Genomic DNA, 20239 nt, shown 5'->3' with positions numbered 1-20239 from the left:
ATCTCATTAATTATTTTGACTTCCAAAACACAAGGTTATAACTTTTATATTATATATTGACAGATTTGATAGTTTTAATAATTTATTTTATTATTTTTAAACTCCTGCATATGGTGGCTCTTCTTTTTTAGGGTGTTTTTGGACGAGTGATGATTTTAAGGATTTAAATTCTATGGAGTTGATTGCAAATTGAATATATATATATATATATATATATGTATGTATGTATGTATGTATATAATTAGAATAAATATTAAGAACATAATTTAAATAATAATGAAAAACAAGTAGTTCGCACAATTTTAACCTCCTACATAAAACATATTTCGGTGATAAATATATGCATATAACCTAATTAAGGGGAATAACCAATAGGAATTACACTTAGGTCGTTTTTCCTTCTTACTGCAGAACCAAAAGTCTCATCCAAATCCAAATCCTCAGGTTTCATTCCTTCTGGAAGTTGCCAATCAAAATGGTAAAGCAAATTGGAAAGTAACAATTCTAAAACAGGTGTGGCAAATGTAATTCCAGGGCAAATTCTTCTTCCAGAACCAAATGGAATGTACTCCAAGTTTAAACCTTTGAAGTTGTAATCAACTGTTGTATCAATAAATCTTTTTGGTTCAAATCTTTCTGGTTCATACCAATTCTTGGGGTCTCTTCCAATGGCCCAAGCATTAATTATAATCTTTGTCTTCAGAGGTATATGATATCCATTGATTTCGCAACACTTGCTGTTCTCTCTTGGAACCAACAATGGCACTGGTGGATATAGCCTTAGGGTTTCTTTAATCACAGCACCTATGTATGTTAATCGGTGAAGTTCTGATTCATCTACATAACCTGTGCCTCCATAGACTCTTCTTACCTAAAGTAAAGGAAATAGATAATTCTCATAAATGAACTCAATAATCTCAAATTTATAAATCAATAGGAAAAACATAACTATTGTTCCATATATTTTAATTGTATTTTATTATTGATCCTTGTACTTGTTTTTTTCTATTTGCAATGTTAGTTCTTTTTCTTTTTAAATATGTCCAAAGAGATAATGCAGTGACACTAACGGTGCTAAATTAGGATATTTGATGCATATGAAAAAAGGCTTAACCCACACTAACTTGAAAATTACTTTTCAATGGTAACAAGCACTATTGCCAGAATAGTTTTAGTCACAAAGTAATTGTCCCCTTTTTACATATTGTTGATTCAAATTGCCAACTCATTATATTTTAAACATGCTAGCATCTTTATTAACATTGATAGTTACATTTTAGATAATTTAATATTGTTATTAGGGCTGCATCATTATTTTTTTAGGCATATTTAAAAATAGATGGATTAATGTAGATAGGAAAAACTAGAGGGACTTGGAACATAAAAAAAAAGAGCACAAGATTGACGACAAAATATGATAAACTATAGGGATCAATAATTATGTTTTTTCTTAAATGAATAATATAATATGCACATGTATACAACCTACAAAATTATAATATGATATTTGAAATTCAAATTGTGCCCATACCTCTTGTTGTGCCTCTTTCATAACCTCTGGGTTTTTGAGCAATTCTGACATCGCAAACTCTATCGTAGATCCTGCTGTTTCAGTTCCACCAAAGAAAACGTCCTAAAAAGGGATTCACATGAGGGATGTGCATATACATGGGCTTGTGTTAGAGTTTGTCAAATATTACAAATTATATGTGATATACATATATTTGGAAAAACTTTCGTTTATATGACAAAGTGAGCATGGACTAACCAGAAGAACAGCTTTAATGTTGTCTAGAGATAAGGGGATCTCAAAGTCATTGTTCGTTTGAATCTTGAGAAGAACATCAACCAGATCCTCTTCTAGATCTCCAATGTTATTTCCTTTCTTTTCTTTGTGGTCTCTGATGATGTCTTCAAACACTTTGTCACTGTCTTTGTGCGCCTTCATAGTTCGAGCTCTCATCCCAGTGATGACACTAATAAATTTCAGTGAAGGATAAAAATCAGAAATTGCCAACCCAGAACTTATCTTTTGTGCTTGCTCTATAATTTGCAGGATTTGTTCTACGTTCTTTGTCTTCTTGCCAAGGGCTGCTCTTGCGACGACAGAGTTCGTGAGTTCAAAGATTTTTCGACTGAGGTTAATGATAGAACCTTCATGTTCAAAGATGTTCCTCACAAGTGCTGAAACCTCTTCTTCCCTAATCCTTCTGAATGATTGAACCCTCTTTGCTGAGAAAAGCTCTAAAGTACAAATCTTTCGAAGTTGCCTCCAATAGTTTCCATATGGGGAAAACACGATGTCTGTGCTATTGTAACACAAGAGATCAGAAGCAAGAATTCTGGGTCTGTTAGCAAAGATCTGATCATGTGTCTGCATTATTTCTTTGGCACAATCTGGTGAAGACACTATGATGTGAGAAAGCTGGCCAAGTTGAAGGTGGATGAATGGTCCATACTTGTTCGCAAGATTTGCCAGAGAACGATGAGGTAGAGATCCAACAAGTTGGTGTAGGTTTCCTATGAGAGGTAATTTCCATGGCCCTGGTGGTAGGGTTTTGATGGGTTTCTTGGAAAAGTAGAGCTTTTGGATCACAACGAGGAAGCAGAAGATAGTGAAGATGACGGGATATGGGATCTGTATCTCCATGATCAGGCATATATCTCCATGGTAAAGTTTATGCCCTTAAAATTTATAACACAACTTGATGTTTTAAAATCAGCACCTGAGCTGTGGGTTGTATTTTATACTAACACAAGATCGACTTTATGATTTCTCCATTTTGTTTTAACGAGTCTTTTGGCTGGATATGCCATGTTTTCAAACAAGGTTTCTTAATTTCATATTATAATATTTTTACAATGTAAAATTCCACAAAAGTCTCTATCCTCTTACGTTTTGTGTTTCAAATATAATAAAAGTACCAATCAGGTTTAGTCGGTGGAATAAAAAGCCGCCAAGTGTTTTAGAAAATGGAAGAATGATATTTAGATCCTAAAACTTCAAATTAATGACAGCATGATCCCAATTTTGTGGATAGATCAGACGCAAATAATGATTTAAATAACTATGAGAGCCTCAGTTGTAAAACTATGAGACTAAACTGTGATATATAGTTAATTCATGATTTGTAAAATTGTGACATTTGTATTTTTGATTATCTCAATTAATGTTTACAATTTATCTCTTAACAAAATTATTGTAGAGCAAGTACTCACATAATTCTCTCCTCTTACAATTAACCTTATTTTACTTAACTTTCCAAACAACCAAATCTTTGATTAACTTTTTCCCCTAAAAGAATATTGGCTTGTTTGTTTTGTATTTTTTTTCAAGATAGACTCAGCAATAAATGGATAAAACAATTTAATAAATTTAAAAAAATCACATAATTTTTTTTAATAAGCATATCCAAATGATACGTGAATAAATACAATTTTTTTGGCCAGATAATAAATACAACATAAATATTTATTGAAGTTTTTTGTGGGTAATGAATATTGATTAAAGTTTGACGATAAGGCTAAGGATTAAAGGAGTAAAACTGAAATTCGGCCCCCCAAAGTAAAACTGAAAAGGCCTTTCATTCTCCGCTATAAGCCTATTAGATAGGTTGGGGCTTCAAGGAATCAAAGGCAGTCCCGACCCATCCGGGTCCGAAAGAAGAATACACAGTGCATAAATCAAAAACCCTAGAATTGTTAATTTAGATTTATCGGTGAGATATAAAGACGGTGGTCGGAGTCGATTTCATCGTGTACGCTGGAGAAATGTCTGTAAGTCGGAGATTGTGTGTGTTTAGTGGGCGATCACGGAATCCCGGTGAGGAAAATTTTAGTAATCAGAAGAAGGGGCATGCGAAAGCAATGGGAAAATGGTGGTGCTCCCTCTTTAGCTGCAGAGGTTGAGGAACCAACCAAACCCTTCCTCATGCCTCCCACAGTAATTGTAGATACTTGGCTTTCTGAGGGATCCTTCTTCTTCTTTCACCGTTTTCTCCTATTTTCTCACCTCGTAGATTCTCTACTCAATCATCTCCGGCGTGGTTCATGAGTTTTAATTTTTATGATTTGTTAATACCAACTAGATTGGACAGAACGAACGATGCAATTTGTTAACAGATTTATTAATACATACATACGTACATATATAAACAAACTCGAAAAAACGTTATTTTGTACAGTTTATGATCATAGGCCTTTTTTTCCCCCCCAACTCTCTTGAAAGTCGCAAAAGATCGCAAAGAATGTATTGCTGCAGCATGTTGAAAAACCTTTTCTTTCTTGACTGTCTCTATGAGTTATATAATGACATAATGCAAACACTCTGTTTCGTGTTGCTTTGAATCTTTTGATCTGCATGCAAGGGATGCATATTTTCTCTGCTGCTGCGACTGAGATGACATGTTCCTATTGGAAAAGATAACAAGAAGATGATTCAATCCCTTAAAACAAAGACAGCTTTGAGAGTGGAGAGCCCCAATTTATTAGATCATTACTGTGATCTTTTAATCTCAAGTGTTGAATCCTTCTGTTCCACATTAATTTCCACGACAAATAGTTGTATGGAATTCTACACACTACGGTTTTTTTTTGTATCGTTGATTAATATCACATGAATGATTGAATCCATGGATCAATTTGTGTAATTTTTCATTTCATCTTTGATGTTGTGATTGGTTTACAAATTAATTTCTTTGATAATCAGAGATCTGGGGGCAAGAAGGGTGCTTGCCCCCTTGTAAGCTCGTAAAAATTTTAAAAATAGATTTTCGCCTCCCATTCAACGATTTATTTTCAATCCCCCCCCCCCCCAGAAAAAAAAAAAAAAAATTTCGTTAGCTTCTAGATTCGTCCCTGCAATAGAAATAACTGAGGTAATGAATGAAAAGAAGCTCTTCCCTGTGTTCCTCTACGTAGCTACAATAGCAATACTACTTGGAGATTGATTTCATTTTGATGTTGCCAATCTCTTTACAGAGTCCCTGATCACCTCTGGCTTTTTTACTGCCGAAAGTCACAGGGCACGTTCCCTGACGAAATTGATGAGTCAAGATCAACAAGTTCAAGTTGGGAATATAAGAAAACCAGAGAGTGGAATTCTACTATCATGAATAATATATATATATATATATATATACACATATACACATATATCTATATTAATTTTCAACAACTTGCATAACTTCCTCGAAAGTCATATAAAATCACTTTTAACTCAATCTCAAAGGGAGTAGTTTTGTTTTACGTAAACTGGAACCGCTGCAGCTTCTTTTACGTAATTTTGTTTTTCCTCAGAGACATAGAATGGAGCCGTGTTTAAGTTGGTAGGTTTTTTTAATTATATTATATTATATTACATATAAATCGTGGTCATTGTTGTTCATTACATCTCTTATCAGTGTCAATATCAATATAAAATTTGAATTGGGAAAGAATTTCGTATAGAGAGCAACCTCCATGATGTTGCGATTCGGTTTTATATATCATAAAAGGAAACCGCTGTAGCTTTTTTAAAAAGTCCAAGTTGCTCTTTGATCAAATTAAAAATTGCAAGCTGTAAGATGCTTTTGTACATGTAAGTGGCCTTCTTTTATTATTTATGCAGGCTGGCAGTTTGCAACGACACATCAACCCCGCAAACTAGGAGTCAACACTTTCTCTCACCCACTAGAAAGATGGACGCCATCGCCCTGAAAGTTCTTCAGGGATTGACCTCTTTGGCTCTTGAAGAGTTCAAATTACTGTGGAATGTTAAACATGATGTAGAAAGGATGAAGAACACGATCCTTGCAATCAGAGCTACACTGTTGGATGCAGAGGCGAAGGTCAACAACCATCAACTGAGCTTTTGGCTGGAGAGACTCAAGGATGTACTCGATGATGCAGATGACCTGCTTGATGATTTATCCACTGAAGCTATGAGGAGGGGAATCATCACTCAAAACAAGGTGGCAAAGAAGGTACGGATATTCTCCAAATCAAACTAAGTTGTTTATAATCTAAAGATGGCTCATAAAATGAGGGAAATCAGGGGATGGTTAGATGAAATTGATGATGAGAGGAAAAAATTCCAATTGACTGATCATCCTCTTAAGCCCCTATCTATACATGAAGAACGGAAACAAACATGGTCGTTTGTGCAAGAGGAAGAAATTGTTGGGAGAGAGGAGGAAAAAAATCTCGTTTTACATTATTTGTTAGACAGCAATATGGAATGTAGTGTTTCAATTATTCCCATCGTTGGATTTGGTGGGTTAGGCAAGACTGCACTTGCTCAACTTACGTACAACCACGAGGACGTTCAAACTTATTTTGAGCTTAAAAGGTGGGTGTGTGTGTCTGATGAATTCGACGAGAGACAAATCGCTCAAAAGATTTTAAGACAAGATAAAATAGGAGAGATGGAGCAAGTGCAACAAGACTTTAGGCAATTAATTGACGGGAAGAGATTTTTGATGGTGTTAGATGATATGTGGAATGAAAATGTTGAGCTTTGGCATAAGCTGAAAAGCTTACTTGTCAAGGGCGCAGAGGGGAGCAAGATAATTGTTACCACACGTAGTGAGAAGGTGGGAAAGATGATAGGAACCTATCCTCCTATTATCCTTAAAGGTCTGGATTGTGCAAGATCATGGGAATTGTTTTGTAGAATGGCTTTTGAAGGGGGCAAAGAATCAAATGATAAGGATTTGTTGGCAGTTGGAAGGGAGATTGTCCAAAAATGTGCAGGAGTTCCTCTTGCTATTAGAATTGTTGGAAGGCTTGTGTATGATAAGACCTTAGAAGGAATAGATTTGTCATACTTGTGGAATTGTGAGCTTTGGAACATAGATCAATTGGAGGAGAGAATATTTGCAGTGCTTAAACTCTCTTATGATCATCTTCCTTCTCCCATGAAGAATTGTGTTGCTTTTTGTTCATTGTTTCCAAAAGATTTTTCATTGAGGAAGCAAACACTAATTCAAATGTGGGTGGCCAAAGGATTCATTCAGTCATCTGATGAGATGAGGTGTGAGGAAGATGTTGGGCATGAATACTTTATGAATCTACTTTCTAGGTCCTTCTTCCAAGATGTGGAAAGAAATAATCATGGCGATATAGTGACATGCAAAATGCATGACCTTATACATGATTTAGCACAATTTGTAGCAAAGCACGAGTATCTTGTCATTAGAGAAGGAAAAGAAGAGAGTCATAAGGACACAACACGTCATTTGTCTTATGATGTGCCAAGGGGAAATTGGGAAGTTTCAACTTCATTCCTTAAGTTTGAAAAATTAAGAACAATGCTCTTGGCCAATACTTGTTTCTTTTATTCGATGGATCACTCTACTTTTGACTTGGTTGCATCAAAATTGAAGTTCTTACGTGTTCTGGACTTACATGGCTCAAATATTACCAAAATTCCCAGAAGCATAGGAAACTTGAAGCATTTAAGATTTCTCGATCTTTCATTTAATCAAATAGGGAAAATTCCAAAGGCTATCACCAGACTCCACAACTTGCCTAGAGACATCAGTAAACTGGTAAGCTTGAGGTATCTTCGGCTTAGTGATCATTGCTGCTTGGAATGGATGCCACGTGGGATAGGGCAATTAACTTCTCTCCTAACATTGACACGTTTTGCAGTAGATGATCAGAAGATGCGTGGAAAAAGGCGTAGTGCAAGGATAAGTGAACTGGGTGGTCTAAACAACTTGAGAGGAAGTTTAGAAATCAGAGGCTTGCAAAACCTAAGACCAAACCCTAAAGAGGCGGAGTCTGTAAAATTGAAAGAGAAGCAACATCTTCAACAGTTATCATTGGTTTGGCTCTCTGATAAATCCCCTAAAGTTGCTTTTGAAGATTAATTGACTTTAGAAAGGCTACATCCACATCATACCATAAAACGTCTAGCTATACAAGGATTTTGTGGAGAGAAGTTACCAGGTTGGATTGGAAATCTCTTGTCACTGCAACACATTGAACTCTATGACTGCAAGTCTTTGACATCATTTCCTGAAGGCCTTCGTAATCTCATATCATTACAAACATTGGACATAATCGAATGCCCATTGCTAGATGAAACATGTCAAGATAAAAGTGGGGCTGAGTGGCAAAAAATTGCTCATATCCCATCGATTTTATTTACTAGTGATATTAACCTTGTTTTTAACTCCTGCATGTCGATAGAATAATTTTGGTGCTTGGAGGGTTAGATTTGATAATGTTGTGGAGAATCTCTTTCATGAGTTAATCTCTTTCCATTGTAGCTTGTTATTTAACATTCACCAGTCACTTGCTTATTGGTAGCTTAATGCGGACATCTTGAGTGTGAACAATGTTTTACAGAATAATTTATGTTCCTCAATATTGTTTGGATCTTAAGCAGTGACGGACGTTTTTCAATAAATTGGAAACTACATTGCTTTGCCTCTCCTGCATATATGCAATATTGATATAATTTTTTTGGGTTCATTTCTTTCTATTCGATAATACAGCCCAGTGATTGTGTAACATTTTTCATTTGAATACCTATCAATTTGTTTAAGTTTTTTTTCATAAAAAATCACTTATTTTTTGAAAATTTTATTTTGTAAAATTTTATAATAATTATTTAAATTTTTTAAAAGTAATATATCTGTGGTTTTATGACGTTCATTACATTCATTTGTATTCAATGTGTACACAAGAAGAGATAAAAAAGGTGGCAGTTAAATAAATAAATATAATGATAAAAAGTAAATCGCGTCCAATTTTGTGTGACTCTATCTAAATAGTTAAATTAAATATAAAAGTTTTATTCAACAAATAATTCAATAGATACATTATACATCTTTGTTCATTTGACAGAACTATTCGAAGCCATGGCAATGAAAAAAAATGAGGGAGAATGGCAGTGAAGGCAAGGGGAAAAGAAAAACAGATTTTAAACAATTAAAAGTTCATTTTTGCATAACTAAAAGTTGATTAATTAATTTGTGTGTAAATGAATATTCAGTTATTTAGAACATTTACCTTTTTTTTTCATTTCTGGAAGATCTCACATTCTCCCATAAAACGGACGTCCACTATGCATTCTGAATTTGGCATGCGACATTGAGTTGTGACCTTCATTTTCACACGAGCAAAACTATCTACATTTATATTTAAAAAAATTATCTATATTTACCTTGCAAGTTGCGTTGCAGTTCAATTACAAAAGTTAGAAAAAATGATGGCAAAAACCAATGAGATAACAAAATGAATTTTACAGAAATTAAGAGCTTATGAATTCTTCTCCAAACCCATAAACTGGGGTGAGCATCAAAGTATTGTCTCCTTCCAAACGTTGCTTGCCTTTGAAGATAGACGCCATCGCTGCCAAAGTTCTTGACGAATTGACGTCGTTGGCTGGTGATGAGTTCAAACTTATGTGCAATGCTAAAGATAATGTGGAAAAGATGAAGAACACGGTCCATGCTATCAGATTTACCCTTTTGGATGTGAGGCAAAGGCCAAGAACCATCAAGTCAGCTTTTAGCTTGAAAGGCTCAAAGATGTACTCTATGATGCAGATGACCTATTGATGATTTGTCCATTAGAGTTCTGAGGCGGGAAATCATGACTCGAAACAAGCCCGCAAAGAAGGTAAAGATATTCTTCTCCAAATTAAAGCAAGTTTTTTATAATCTTAAGATGGGTCATAAAACGAGGGAAATCAGGGAAAGGCTTGGATGAGATTGATGATGAGAAGAAAAAATTGAAATTGAATGATCAACCTCTTAAGCCTTCATCTGATAACGAGGACAGAAAGCAAACTTACTCTTTTGTTCCAAAAGATGAAATTATTGGGAGAGAGGTGGAACTAAACCTCGTTCTTCATTATTTATTGTACTCTGCTATCAAAACTAAATTTTCAACTATTCTCATAGTTGGATTTGGAGGGCTAGGTAAGACTGCACTTGCTCTGCTTGTGTACAATCATGGAAATGTCCAAAAATGTTTTGAGCTCAAAAGGTGGGTGTGTGTGTCTGATGAATTTGATGTCAGGCAAATAGCTCAAAAGATTCTAGGGCAAGAAAACAAAAAAGACATGGAGCAGGTGCAGCAGGATCTTAGACAATCCATTTAGGGTAAGATATTTTTAATTGTGTAGGACGATGTGTGGAATGAAGATGTTGAGCCGTGGCTCAAGTTGAAAAGCTTGTTGATGGAGGAAGCACATGGGAGTAAGATGATTGTAACTACACGCAGTGTGAAAGTAGCAGAGATAATGGACACAGATGGTTAAACAATTTCCCTTCAAGGTCTGAGTGAAGAAAGATGATGGAAATTGTTTTGTCCAATGGCCTATGGAAATGAAAAGGAATCAGAAAATATGGAGTTGGTAGCAACTGGAAGGGAGATTGTAAGACAATGGGCAGGCCATTGGAATTGTTGGAAGACTAGTGTATGATAAAACCTCAGAAAGAACAGATTTTTCATACTTGAGGAATAGTGAACTTTGGAACATGGATCATGTGGAGGAGAGAATTATTGCAGTGCTTAAACTCAGGTATGATCATCTTTCTTCACCCATGAAAAATTGTGTCGCTTTTTGTTCATTGTTTCCAAAAGGTTATTCATTCAAAAAGCAAACTTTAATTAAAATGTGGGTGGCTGAAGGATTCTTTCTGTCATTGGATCAAATGAGATGTGAGGAAGATGTTGGTCATGAGCACTTCATGAATCTGCTTTCAAGGTCCTTCTTCCAAGATGTGAAAAGAAACAAGTATGGTGACATAGAGACATGCAAATTGCATGACCTTATACATGATTTAGCTCGATTTGTAGTGAAGAATGAGTATCTTGTTATCAATGAAAGAAAAGAACAAAGAAATAGAGGCACAACATGTCATTTGTCATGTGATTTCTCAAGCAAGAACTAGAAAGTTCTACCTTCCTCCCTCAAATTTGAAAAATTAAGAACAGTTCTGTTCAAGAGAGGTCGTTTTAGTTGTCTAATGGATGACACATGTTTTGGTTTAGTCACATTAAAATTAAATTGTGTACACGTCCTTGTCTTACAAAGCTCAAATATCACACAAATTCCAGTGAGTAATGGAAATTTGAAGCATCTAAGATTTCTTGAGATCTTTCACAAAATAAGATAAGCCAGCTTCCAAGGGATATTAGCGGACTGCACAATTTGCAAACCTTGAACCTCTCCAACACTGATGTTCTTGAATTGCCAAGTAATACCGGTAATTTGGTCAACCTGAGACACCTTCAAATTGACAATTGCAAGTTGATATGGATGCCACATTGGTTGGGACAATTAACTTCTCTGTAAACCTTTACAGAATTTGTAACAGGTGATAAGAGGATTCAATTAGCCAGGGACAGTGCAGGATGGATGAGTGAATCAGGTGGACTTAACAATTTGGGAGGTTCTTTACAAATCTGTGGCTTGAAACACCTAAGGCATAACCATGAAGAAGCTGAGTCAGAAAAGTTGAAAGAGAAGCAACATCTTCAACATTTAACTTTGGTTTGGTCCTCTGAAGATGGAGTTGCAGATGATGAGCTAGTTTTAGAAAGGCTTCGTCCTCGTGATGGCATCAAAAGTCTGGCTATTGAAAGATTTTGTGGGGAAAGTTTACCAGACTGGATTGGAAATCTCTCTTCATTGCTCTACCTTGAGTTCCATTATTGCAGGAATTTGACATCACTTCCTGATGGCCTTCATAATCTGAAATCATTAAAAAGATTGGTAATAAACGGATCTCCATTGTTGTAACAAAGATGCAGAGTTTGGAAGTGATGATAGGAAAAGAATTGCCCATATCCCATCCATTATATTAAGCAGTGATGGGTCTTTTCCCTTTGTGTGATTTGATAGAAAAATATTGCTCCTCGAAGTGTGATTTTATATTGATGTGGAGAATCTCTTTTCAATAGTTTGTCTCTTTCATTTATGATTTGTCATTAGTTTTCACTGGTATTGGCAAATTGGGAGTCAAGTGTAGATTTCTTGAATGTATATTATAGCTATTCGGCATCTCATAAATAAATAAATAAATCAGTCTATGAGATAAAACATCTTGGTCTGAATATTTGAGGATGCTTACTTTCTCTTTGAGGCAGAGGCAAATGGCCTATTCGTCAATTTTAATACACACCAAAAGAAAAGATTGTGCTATAAAATTTAAGAAAAATATAATTGTTAGTTACTATACTTTTAACGTATTTTTGTATTAATTCATATACTTTTTTTCATTATTACAAGTCTATTAAATTTCATTTATATGCAATGTTAATCTCTATATTTTTTTAATATGACATAAGAATTTAATGGTGATTAATGTGCACATAAATTCTGTTACTTCTTGTGTTGAAAGTCATTACATAAAGAATGAGCAGAAGGCAGCAAAAAACAAGACATTAAATCATAATGATTAAATGTGCAATAAATAGAGCTTTAAAAGAAATAAGGCACATAGGGGTGTGGAGTGAAGGGGGATTAGTAGGGGCCACGACCTCCTTAAGTTTTTAATTTTTTTAGTAAAATGTAAGAATTATATATTTTCAACTCTAATAAATTGACATATTATAAAAGTTATGAAACATTAGATGAAATTTTTATTTCAATTTTATATATAATCTTTTATATATGTCAAAAGCAACTATTTTCATAGTTTGAAGATATAGTTGTCATAGGATCTATTTATTTTTAACAAGATAATGTTATACATGCTCTTAAAATATTGATGTCATTTTATTTTGCTTTCATGTTATATTTAATGAAAGAAATTATAAGAATTATTATTAACAAACTTTGTTAAGCATTGCAACAAAAATCCTAAGAAATATTGAATGTTATGCGTTTGATATCTATCATAAAATCACTTATCCAAAAGTTAAGAGCTTTGGTGATGATGTTCTTCTAAAAAAAATTATTTTTTAAATAATTATTTATTATATGAATAATTTTTATTTTGATATAATTTGATCTCATTGACATAAAAATTTTATGATAATTGAGCATTATTAATGTGTTGATATGTTTATTTACTATGTTTATCAATTGAAAGAATTACATAGAAAATTCAATAAGCAAGTAATAGAGTTTATTACATTGAACAGAACATTAAATTCTAATGATGTATTTAAATCATTTAATGCTCATAGAGATGATAAAATTTTCACCAATTTAATAAAAATTTATATTGAGAAAGAAATTGCTAAAACATTTATGATAGACATAATAACCAATGATTTTTACATCATGAAAAATCGATGAGCAAAGCTTAAATAATATATTTTTTTTGTTATATATGTGTATATATGTATAAAATTGAATATAAATATATATGTTAAAATATTTATATTATATCAGTGATATATATATATATATATAACTGTAGACATGCAGAAAAGCTAGCAGTCAATTTGCTCATTCAATATTTAACTCATCATAAATTTACCAACTTAGTAATGGAATTAACATAATTATGAACATTTCAACTTATTTAACTCATTAATAACGACATAAGAACTAGAATTGCATTATTAAAAGTAACAAATTGCATAAGGGATTTAGAGTAACAAAAAAGAGTATAAGAACAAATACCAAAATATATTAAAAGTATGGGGACTAACAATTATATTTCCTAAAATGAAATTATTTTTTTTGTAATATCAACGTGTCTTGTAAAATAACACTAAATCTCAACTAATCTAGAGTTGGATTGGACCACATGAATGTAAAATTTCTTAATAACAATTTTGAAGGTTGTGACTATACCTGTCAAATGATGGCCAAAAAAAAAAAAATTTAAGTTCCACAAACTCACAAAGTATTACATGGAAAGTAAGACTTGGGAAAATTAAATTGGCCACCTTGTATTTAATCTACAATCATTGGAGCTTTTAACATGGGCCCAAAAAGAGTCTTCAGAGAGTCAAAGCAACCAACAGGGGCGCTAGAATGAATTAAGATTCAAATATTTATAAAAAAAACACTTATTTTTAATATTTAATAATATTTTAAATAAAATTATTTCTTATAAAAGAATATCAGTGCTTAATAAAAGTAACATAACATTGTCAAGTCAAATTTTTGTCATGTCTTTTCTGGTTTTTTTTTTTTTGGGGTTAAGTCAGCTTTTCCCCTGGTTTCCTTGCAACTCATGTTGCAGTTACACGTCCGCTGCACACATTTCCCAGTAAATCACAAATATTTTAAATTACTTATAAAAAAAGTACCTAAAAATTGACTTTTTTCGGTGATATCTAAAAGTAACATTTCATTATTTTATAAGAATAAATGTGTATGATCTACGTTAAAATAAAAAATATATAATTTTGAGTCTCTATATTTTATTTAAGTTTTACTGTAAATCCTTACACTTTTATTTTTTAATATTCTAAATTCTTTTATGAACTAATAATAAAATTTAAGTAAAGTATAGAAATTTAAAATAATATTTTTTTATAAAAAATTAGTATAAGACAATAATTTAAAGATCAAAATTTTGGATCAAAACTTTTTTTAGCATCTAATTTTAAATCCAAGCAACGTACTTTGTAATTAATGAGAAGGAATATGTGAGATTTTGAATAGAAAAAAATATGATAGAATAAAATTATAATTCTTTCAAAATACAACCAACGTTTAATCGAACGAAGACTCTCTCCTGGTCCTCTCAGTCGCTTGCCCTCATAGGGTCAGCGAGGGGGTGGGGCGCATTTTTAACTTCAATGTGAGGGATGTTTGCATATGAACGGTTCAGATTTTGATGTTTTATTTTTATATTATTTTTATATTTATTATAAAAAATGATAAAATTTTAATAAATATTTATTATCATCAATATATACTATACAGATTTAATCTCAATGATCAAATTTAATATTTAAATTTTTATAATTTTTTAAAGTTTACTATTTAAATGTATTTTCAATAGTCTGAATTTAATATTAAATTTTTTTAAAATTTTTATAAATTTTTATTTTAGTAAATATAACATTGAAAAATAAAGATAAAGATCATCTTCAAATCGGTTCTTTAAAAAAGATAAGAAAAAGTTACAACATAAAAATGTTAAATTTAGACTATTCAAAATATATTTAAATAATTAATTTTTAAAAATTATAAAAAATTAATATTAAATTAAATCGTTAAAATTAATTTTGCATTGTTCAGATTTACAATAAAATAAATTTATTATTACTTATAATTTTTATTTTAATAAATAGAAAATAAATGATAAAAATAAAAACTATAAATTTGAAGAGATTAAAAATTTAAACAATTCAAATTGCTCATCACACATCATGATGAGCAAGGAACGGGACTCCATTTAAAGGCAGGAAGAAGCCCAAGAGGAGAGTGCTCCTCTATTTAATGGTGGTTTTCTAATAATGTCAAGAGGGAGACTCTGAAACCAAAAAAAATCAAAGCCAAAACTAATAAGTATTAATCTAAGTTAATTAAAGGGCTATAATTAACCACCTAATTAATTAAGTATGAATTCGCACATTTTGGTTCATGTAAATATAAAATATGCTTTTGGAAGAGTAGTATTTTATGACTTAATTAGCTCGAAGCCAGATTAATGGACAACCAATTTAATTTTGGTTATGTACCATTTGTTTCTTTTTTTTAAAAAAAAAATACAAAACAAAAATATGCTTCTATTCTATATGCTCGTGTTTCTTTCTCCCACTAGTCTCACAAATTGCATCACGGCAAGTTTTCAGGTATAATAACACTAACACTGTGAACACGCACGTATTGTCAAACCTCAAAAGTATTGAACCCATTTTTAGAAACGCTTCTTCTTCTTCTTTTTCTTTGGTCAGAAAGAAACGCTTCTTCTTCTTCTTCTTCTTTGTTCAGAAAGAAACGCTTCTTTGAATCCTCTTCTTCTTCAAAACCCAAATGATTGCTAACTTCTCTAACTGACTCTACCAGACACAGACCTTAATTAGATAATATACATATTACACACACACGCACACGCACACATTCCTTTGCTAGAGTCGTTGAACCCTAACACAAGTCATATGGCTGACCTCACACAACCAAACATATGGCGCCATTCTACCAAAGGAAAAAAAAAAGAAGTAAATACCAATTAATATACTCCATTTCCTGTACTGTATGTAATTAACTTTTAGCTACCTCACAAAAAAAAATTTAAATCATTAATATTATCTAAAAAATTTTAATTTGTTCTTAGTAAATGTATTATCTTTAAAACATCTTATCTCTATGTACAAAAACAACCTCTTTCTCTGCTTATAAAAAATGTGAAATGATAAAATTAAAAGAAAATAATTGAAAGTAATTTTTCATGCGAAGAGCTTATTAAAAAGGACTATATTTTTTTGGCAAGTGACATATACAATCAAATCGAAGGGATATCAGTTTTTTTTTTTTGTCAAAGTACCAGGGAAAATTAACATAATCATGCACGCACGCACGTAAGTAATATCCCCTAATAATTATGTATGTATGTGCGTGTATATAATTAGTTCATTATTATTTTATTAGCACGTGTAGCAATGATTATTGTGGATTATTAAACCCACGTACGTCTCCAGTCATATCTTTTGACCGATATGTATGTATGTATGTATGTATGTATGTATGTATGTATATGTATGTATGTATGTATGTATGTATGTATAATTGTTCTTCTAGTCGGTGAATTGAATAGAACATCAAAGACCAGAAACAGAGTGCTTTTGGATTTAATTGATGAATTTTTAAGGGATTTTTCATTTGATTTTTTCGGGACTGTGAATATTTTTTATATGGCATTCTAATTGGGCTTGTTTTTGAGCATTGACAGGCATTTTTTATTTTTGAATTTTTTAGGTAAATTTGATCTTAATGATGTAAACCTTCAAGATAATTTTAAATTTTATTGTCAATATTTTTAAATTTAAACAATATAAAACAAATCAAATATTATATTATGGATCCGATTTGACGAAGAGATGGTTGATTATTTATTTAGTATTTTAAAAATAACTGTCAGTGGATAACTACCAATTCCATATTTGGCAATTACAAACATTGAATTGAATAGAGCATTATAACTATATGTATACCAACTTGCCTAACGCAACCTTAATTTGTTTGAAATATTGCGATTAAATTGACTTTTGCATTACATACGTACTGTACACTCTCTGACTCTGACCTGTTTTTTCCCAATTAAATCCAAAGCCAACAATCAAAACAATATGCCACCGTATGAATAATTAGACATAAAATAAAATCATTTTCATTAATTTTGATTTATTTTCATAAATGTACACTATTTATTTTTACCAACCAAATTGAAACTCCCATACGCACACAAAAACAGCTGCAAACACATAGAATTTACAAGACCGTTCATTTTGGAAAAATGACAATTAGGGATTCCATAATAACTATTACATATGTTGAATTGTTGAAATCTCAAGAGCAAACCATTATCCTTACTTGTAATAAATTATCTTTTATTGATTGATTTTATATTCACAATAGATTTTTATAAATTTATTCTCAGCTAATGTTACAAATATTTCTAAATATCTTTTATTAATTTTTCAAGTGATAGAAAAAAAATATATAAGTGATTGACTTGTGATTTACAATTAATTCTTATAAATTTTTAATTGACGTTACAAATAATTTCAGTTATACTTTGTAGATTTTTTAAGCAATTTATATATATATATATATATTGTCAGAAAAAATTATAAATGATTAACTTGCAATTTACAATCAACTTTCATAAATTTTCAACTAATGTTATAAATAATTTTAAATATATATTTTTATTTTTTAAGTAATTTATTTGTATATTGATAGCCAAAAATTACAACTGATTCTCATAAATTTTCAACTAACTGAAATAAGTCTAATACACAGAGCATCTAAGTAACCAAGGGGTGATTGGGACTGAAATTGGCCAATAAATAAGACTATCTTTTTTTTTTGGGTGAAATAAATAAGACTATCTTTATCATATCTTACTTCTTTATATTCAATATGACTAGATTTTAAATTTGCATTTTAATTTTTAATTAAAATCATTACTATTAAGTTCATAATTAAAGAATTTTTTTTGGTTTATATAAAACAAATATCTTAATTTTACATTAAAAAGACATAATCAAAATCTAGATGCCATAAGTTTAGTTGAGATTTGATTTATAGGGTACATGCACTATATGTGATACAAAATCTGGTATTTTACTTCCCATCCAATTCATAATAATAAAAATTTATTCTAAAGAAAATATCAACTTCTTTATATATTCGAAAAATATCCCCTTTACAATATTCGAACAAGTTAAATATTATTGAATATTTTTAAAGTTTAATGTAATTAATCTAAAACTAAATTATTGTAAACTAATTTGATATTTTATAAATGAAATAATTGAGGTCAGAATATAGATTTAAAATATATTTTTTTTATTTTATCATATTTTTTTGAAAAATTTAAGGTGTAAAAAATTAAAATTAATTATCTCTTGAATAAATTTTTATTAATTGTATCAAAAATTTAAAAAATATTAAATTATATGTATTGAATTAATTTTTCAAAATATTGTGAATCGTAATTTTTTTTAGAAATATGATCATTCAAATTTAAGTTATTAAAATACATATATTTACTTTGAAAAATTCAAACTTTTGAAAATCTTGATTCACCCTGGATTTAATTTTCACATGTATATTTATTGAATAATTATATTTTAAAAATAATCCAAAATTATTTTAATATTATCATTATTATTGAGGTTATTAATTAATTAATCATAAAAATTTATGAATTTATTTATCCTAAAATAAATATTTATTGAATAAACATAAAAATTAAATGTAAACGGTAAAGATTCGTCCGAGCTTTATTTTTGATATGCATACTTGTATTTAGTATAATCATTATCTGAAAAAAGGTATATTTATATTCACAAAAAATAATTTTAATTTCACATTTATCATTTTTTAAAAAATTAATTATCTATACCAGCTAAATCTAATTTGAACTAGATATTATATTTTTTTGTGATACCATAAGTTTGGTTAAGATTGACCTACAGGGTTGCAGGTCTTTCTATTAAACCAGAAATCCATTAAAAAAAAAATAACCAAAATGTAATATTTTGATACTGGTATTTATATGCACTAGTTGAAGCTTCGTTTTAATAATTCACCAGAAAACGTCGATTACAACTAAAGCCAAATTAATAGTAATGTTTATCTTCTTTTATTTAAAATAAAATTGAATAAATTTATATAAAACTAAGTTTTAAAAAAATAACTAAAAAAACTAAGCAATTATATAATGCATGAATATATTTAATATAAAATTATTTATTTTTATTTCTAAGATATAGTTCTAAATTAATAAGCTATAAATCTATAAATAAGAGCCATCTTCTATTTAAATATTACCGGTCACCTTTTAAATGTATCACAAGTGATCCTCTACATGAGTAACAATTGGTGCTATGATATTTTTTTTCCCCACTTCTGTCTTTTATATTTGAATTCCATATAAACTTAACTTAACACAATTTGATTATTATGATTTTTGAAATGTATAATTCATAGCAAATTTACTAACCCTCGTTAGACATTAGTTATGATATTCTAGAAGATGATTTACTTAGATATTTATATGTGATATACATATGCTAAAATAATTAAATATGAAATTCTAGTTTCTATTTCAATTTTAATCATTTTTTCCCATGTATTTTTAATTTTAATAATTATTCTTATTTTTAATTTTATATTTTATAACAAAATAATTGAGGTTAGAACAAAGACTCAAAAGATTACCCAAAAAAAAAAAAACAGAATATAGACTCAAAATATATCTTTTCTGATTTTATCATATTTTTCTTGAAACATTTAAGATCCAAAAATTAAAACTAATTATCTCAAGAATAAATGTTAATTGTTGGTCCGAGAAATTTACTTAACATTGAATTATATGTATTTTTGTAACATGAAAGATGAAGAAGATTTTAAATTTAATTATTTTTTTAAAATTGTGAAACATAAAAAGTTTTTATATAAATTTAAATATTTACAGAATAAATAAAAAATCAAATTTATATAGTAAAAAATTATTCAAGTTTTGTTTTTGATATACGAACTTATATTTAGTATAATATGATCATATCTAAGATTGCTTATATTTTAAGAGAAAATATACCTACAAATCCTTATAATTTTACTTAATTTTGAATTAGGTTCATGTAGTTTATTTAA

General features: G+C 30.3%; 2 protein-coding genes across 2 annotated transcripts; one reads left to right on the top strand and one right to left on the bottom strand.

Moving 5' to 3' along the window:
• Positions 1-238: 238 nt before the first annotated feature.
• On the bottom strand, positions 239-2724 carry LOC129316150 (desmethyl-deoxy-podophyllotoxin synthase-like). Its single transcript, XM_054960439.1, has 3 exons — positions 1769-2724; positions 1532-1633; positions 239-871 (listed from the first exon to the last, which is right to left on the bottom strand). The coding sequence occupies exons 1-3, from the start codon at positions 2648-2650 to the stop codon at positions 356-358; spliced, it is 1500 nt and encodes a 499-aa protein (XP_054816414.1). The 5' UTR covers positions 2651-2724; the 3' UTR covers positions 239-355.
• Positions 2725-3635: 911 nt separating this feature from the next.
• On the top strand, positions 3636-8239 carry LOC129315145 (putative disease resistance protein RGA3). The gene is made up of 2 exons (XM_054958708.1): positions 3636-3777; positions 4981-8239. Exon 2 carries the CDS (start codon positions 6009-6011, stop codon positions 7851-7853), a length of 1845 nt encoding a protein of 614 aa, XP_054814683.1. The 5' UTR covers positions 3636-3777; positions 4981-6008; the 3' UTR covers positions 7854-8239.
• Positions 8240-20239: the final 12000 nt, after the last annotated feature.

The sequence above is a fragment of the Prosopis cineraria genome, unplaced genomic scaffold, assembly GCF_029017545.1.
Source record: "Prosopis cineraria cultivar Desert tree isolate PC_DT_omini unplaced genomic scaffold, ASM2901754v1 PC7, whole genome shotgun sequence".
In the NCBI taxonomy this organism is placed as follows: Eukaryota; Viridiplantae; Streptophyta; class Magnoliopsida; order Fabales; family Fabaceae; genus Prosopis; species Prosopis cineraria.
This window is presented reverse-complemented; position numbering and strand designations above follow the sequence as displayed.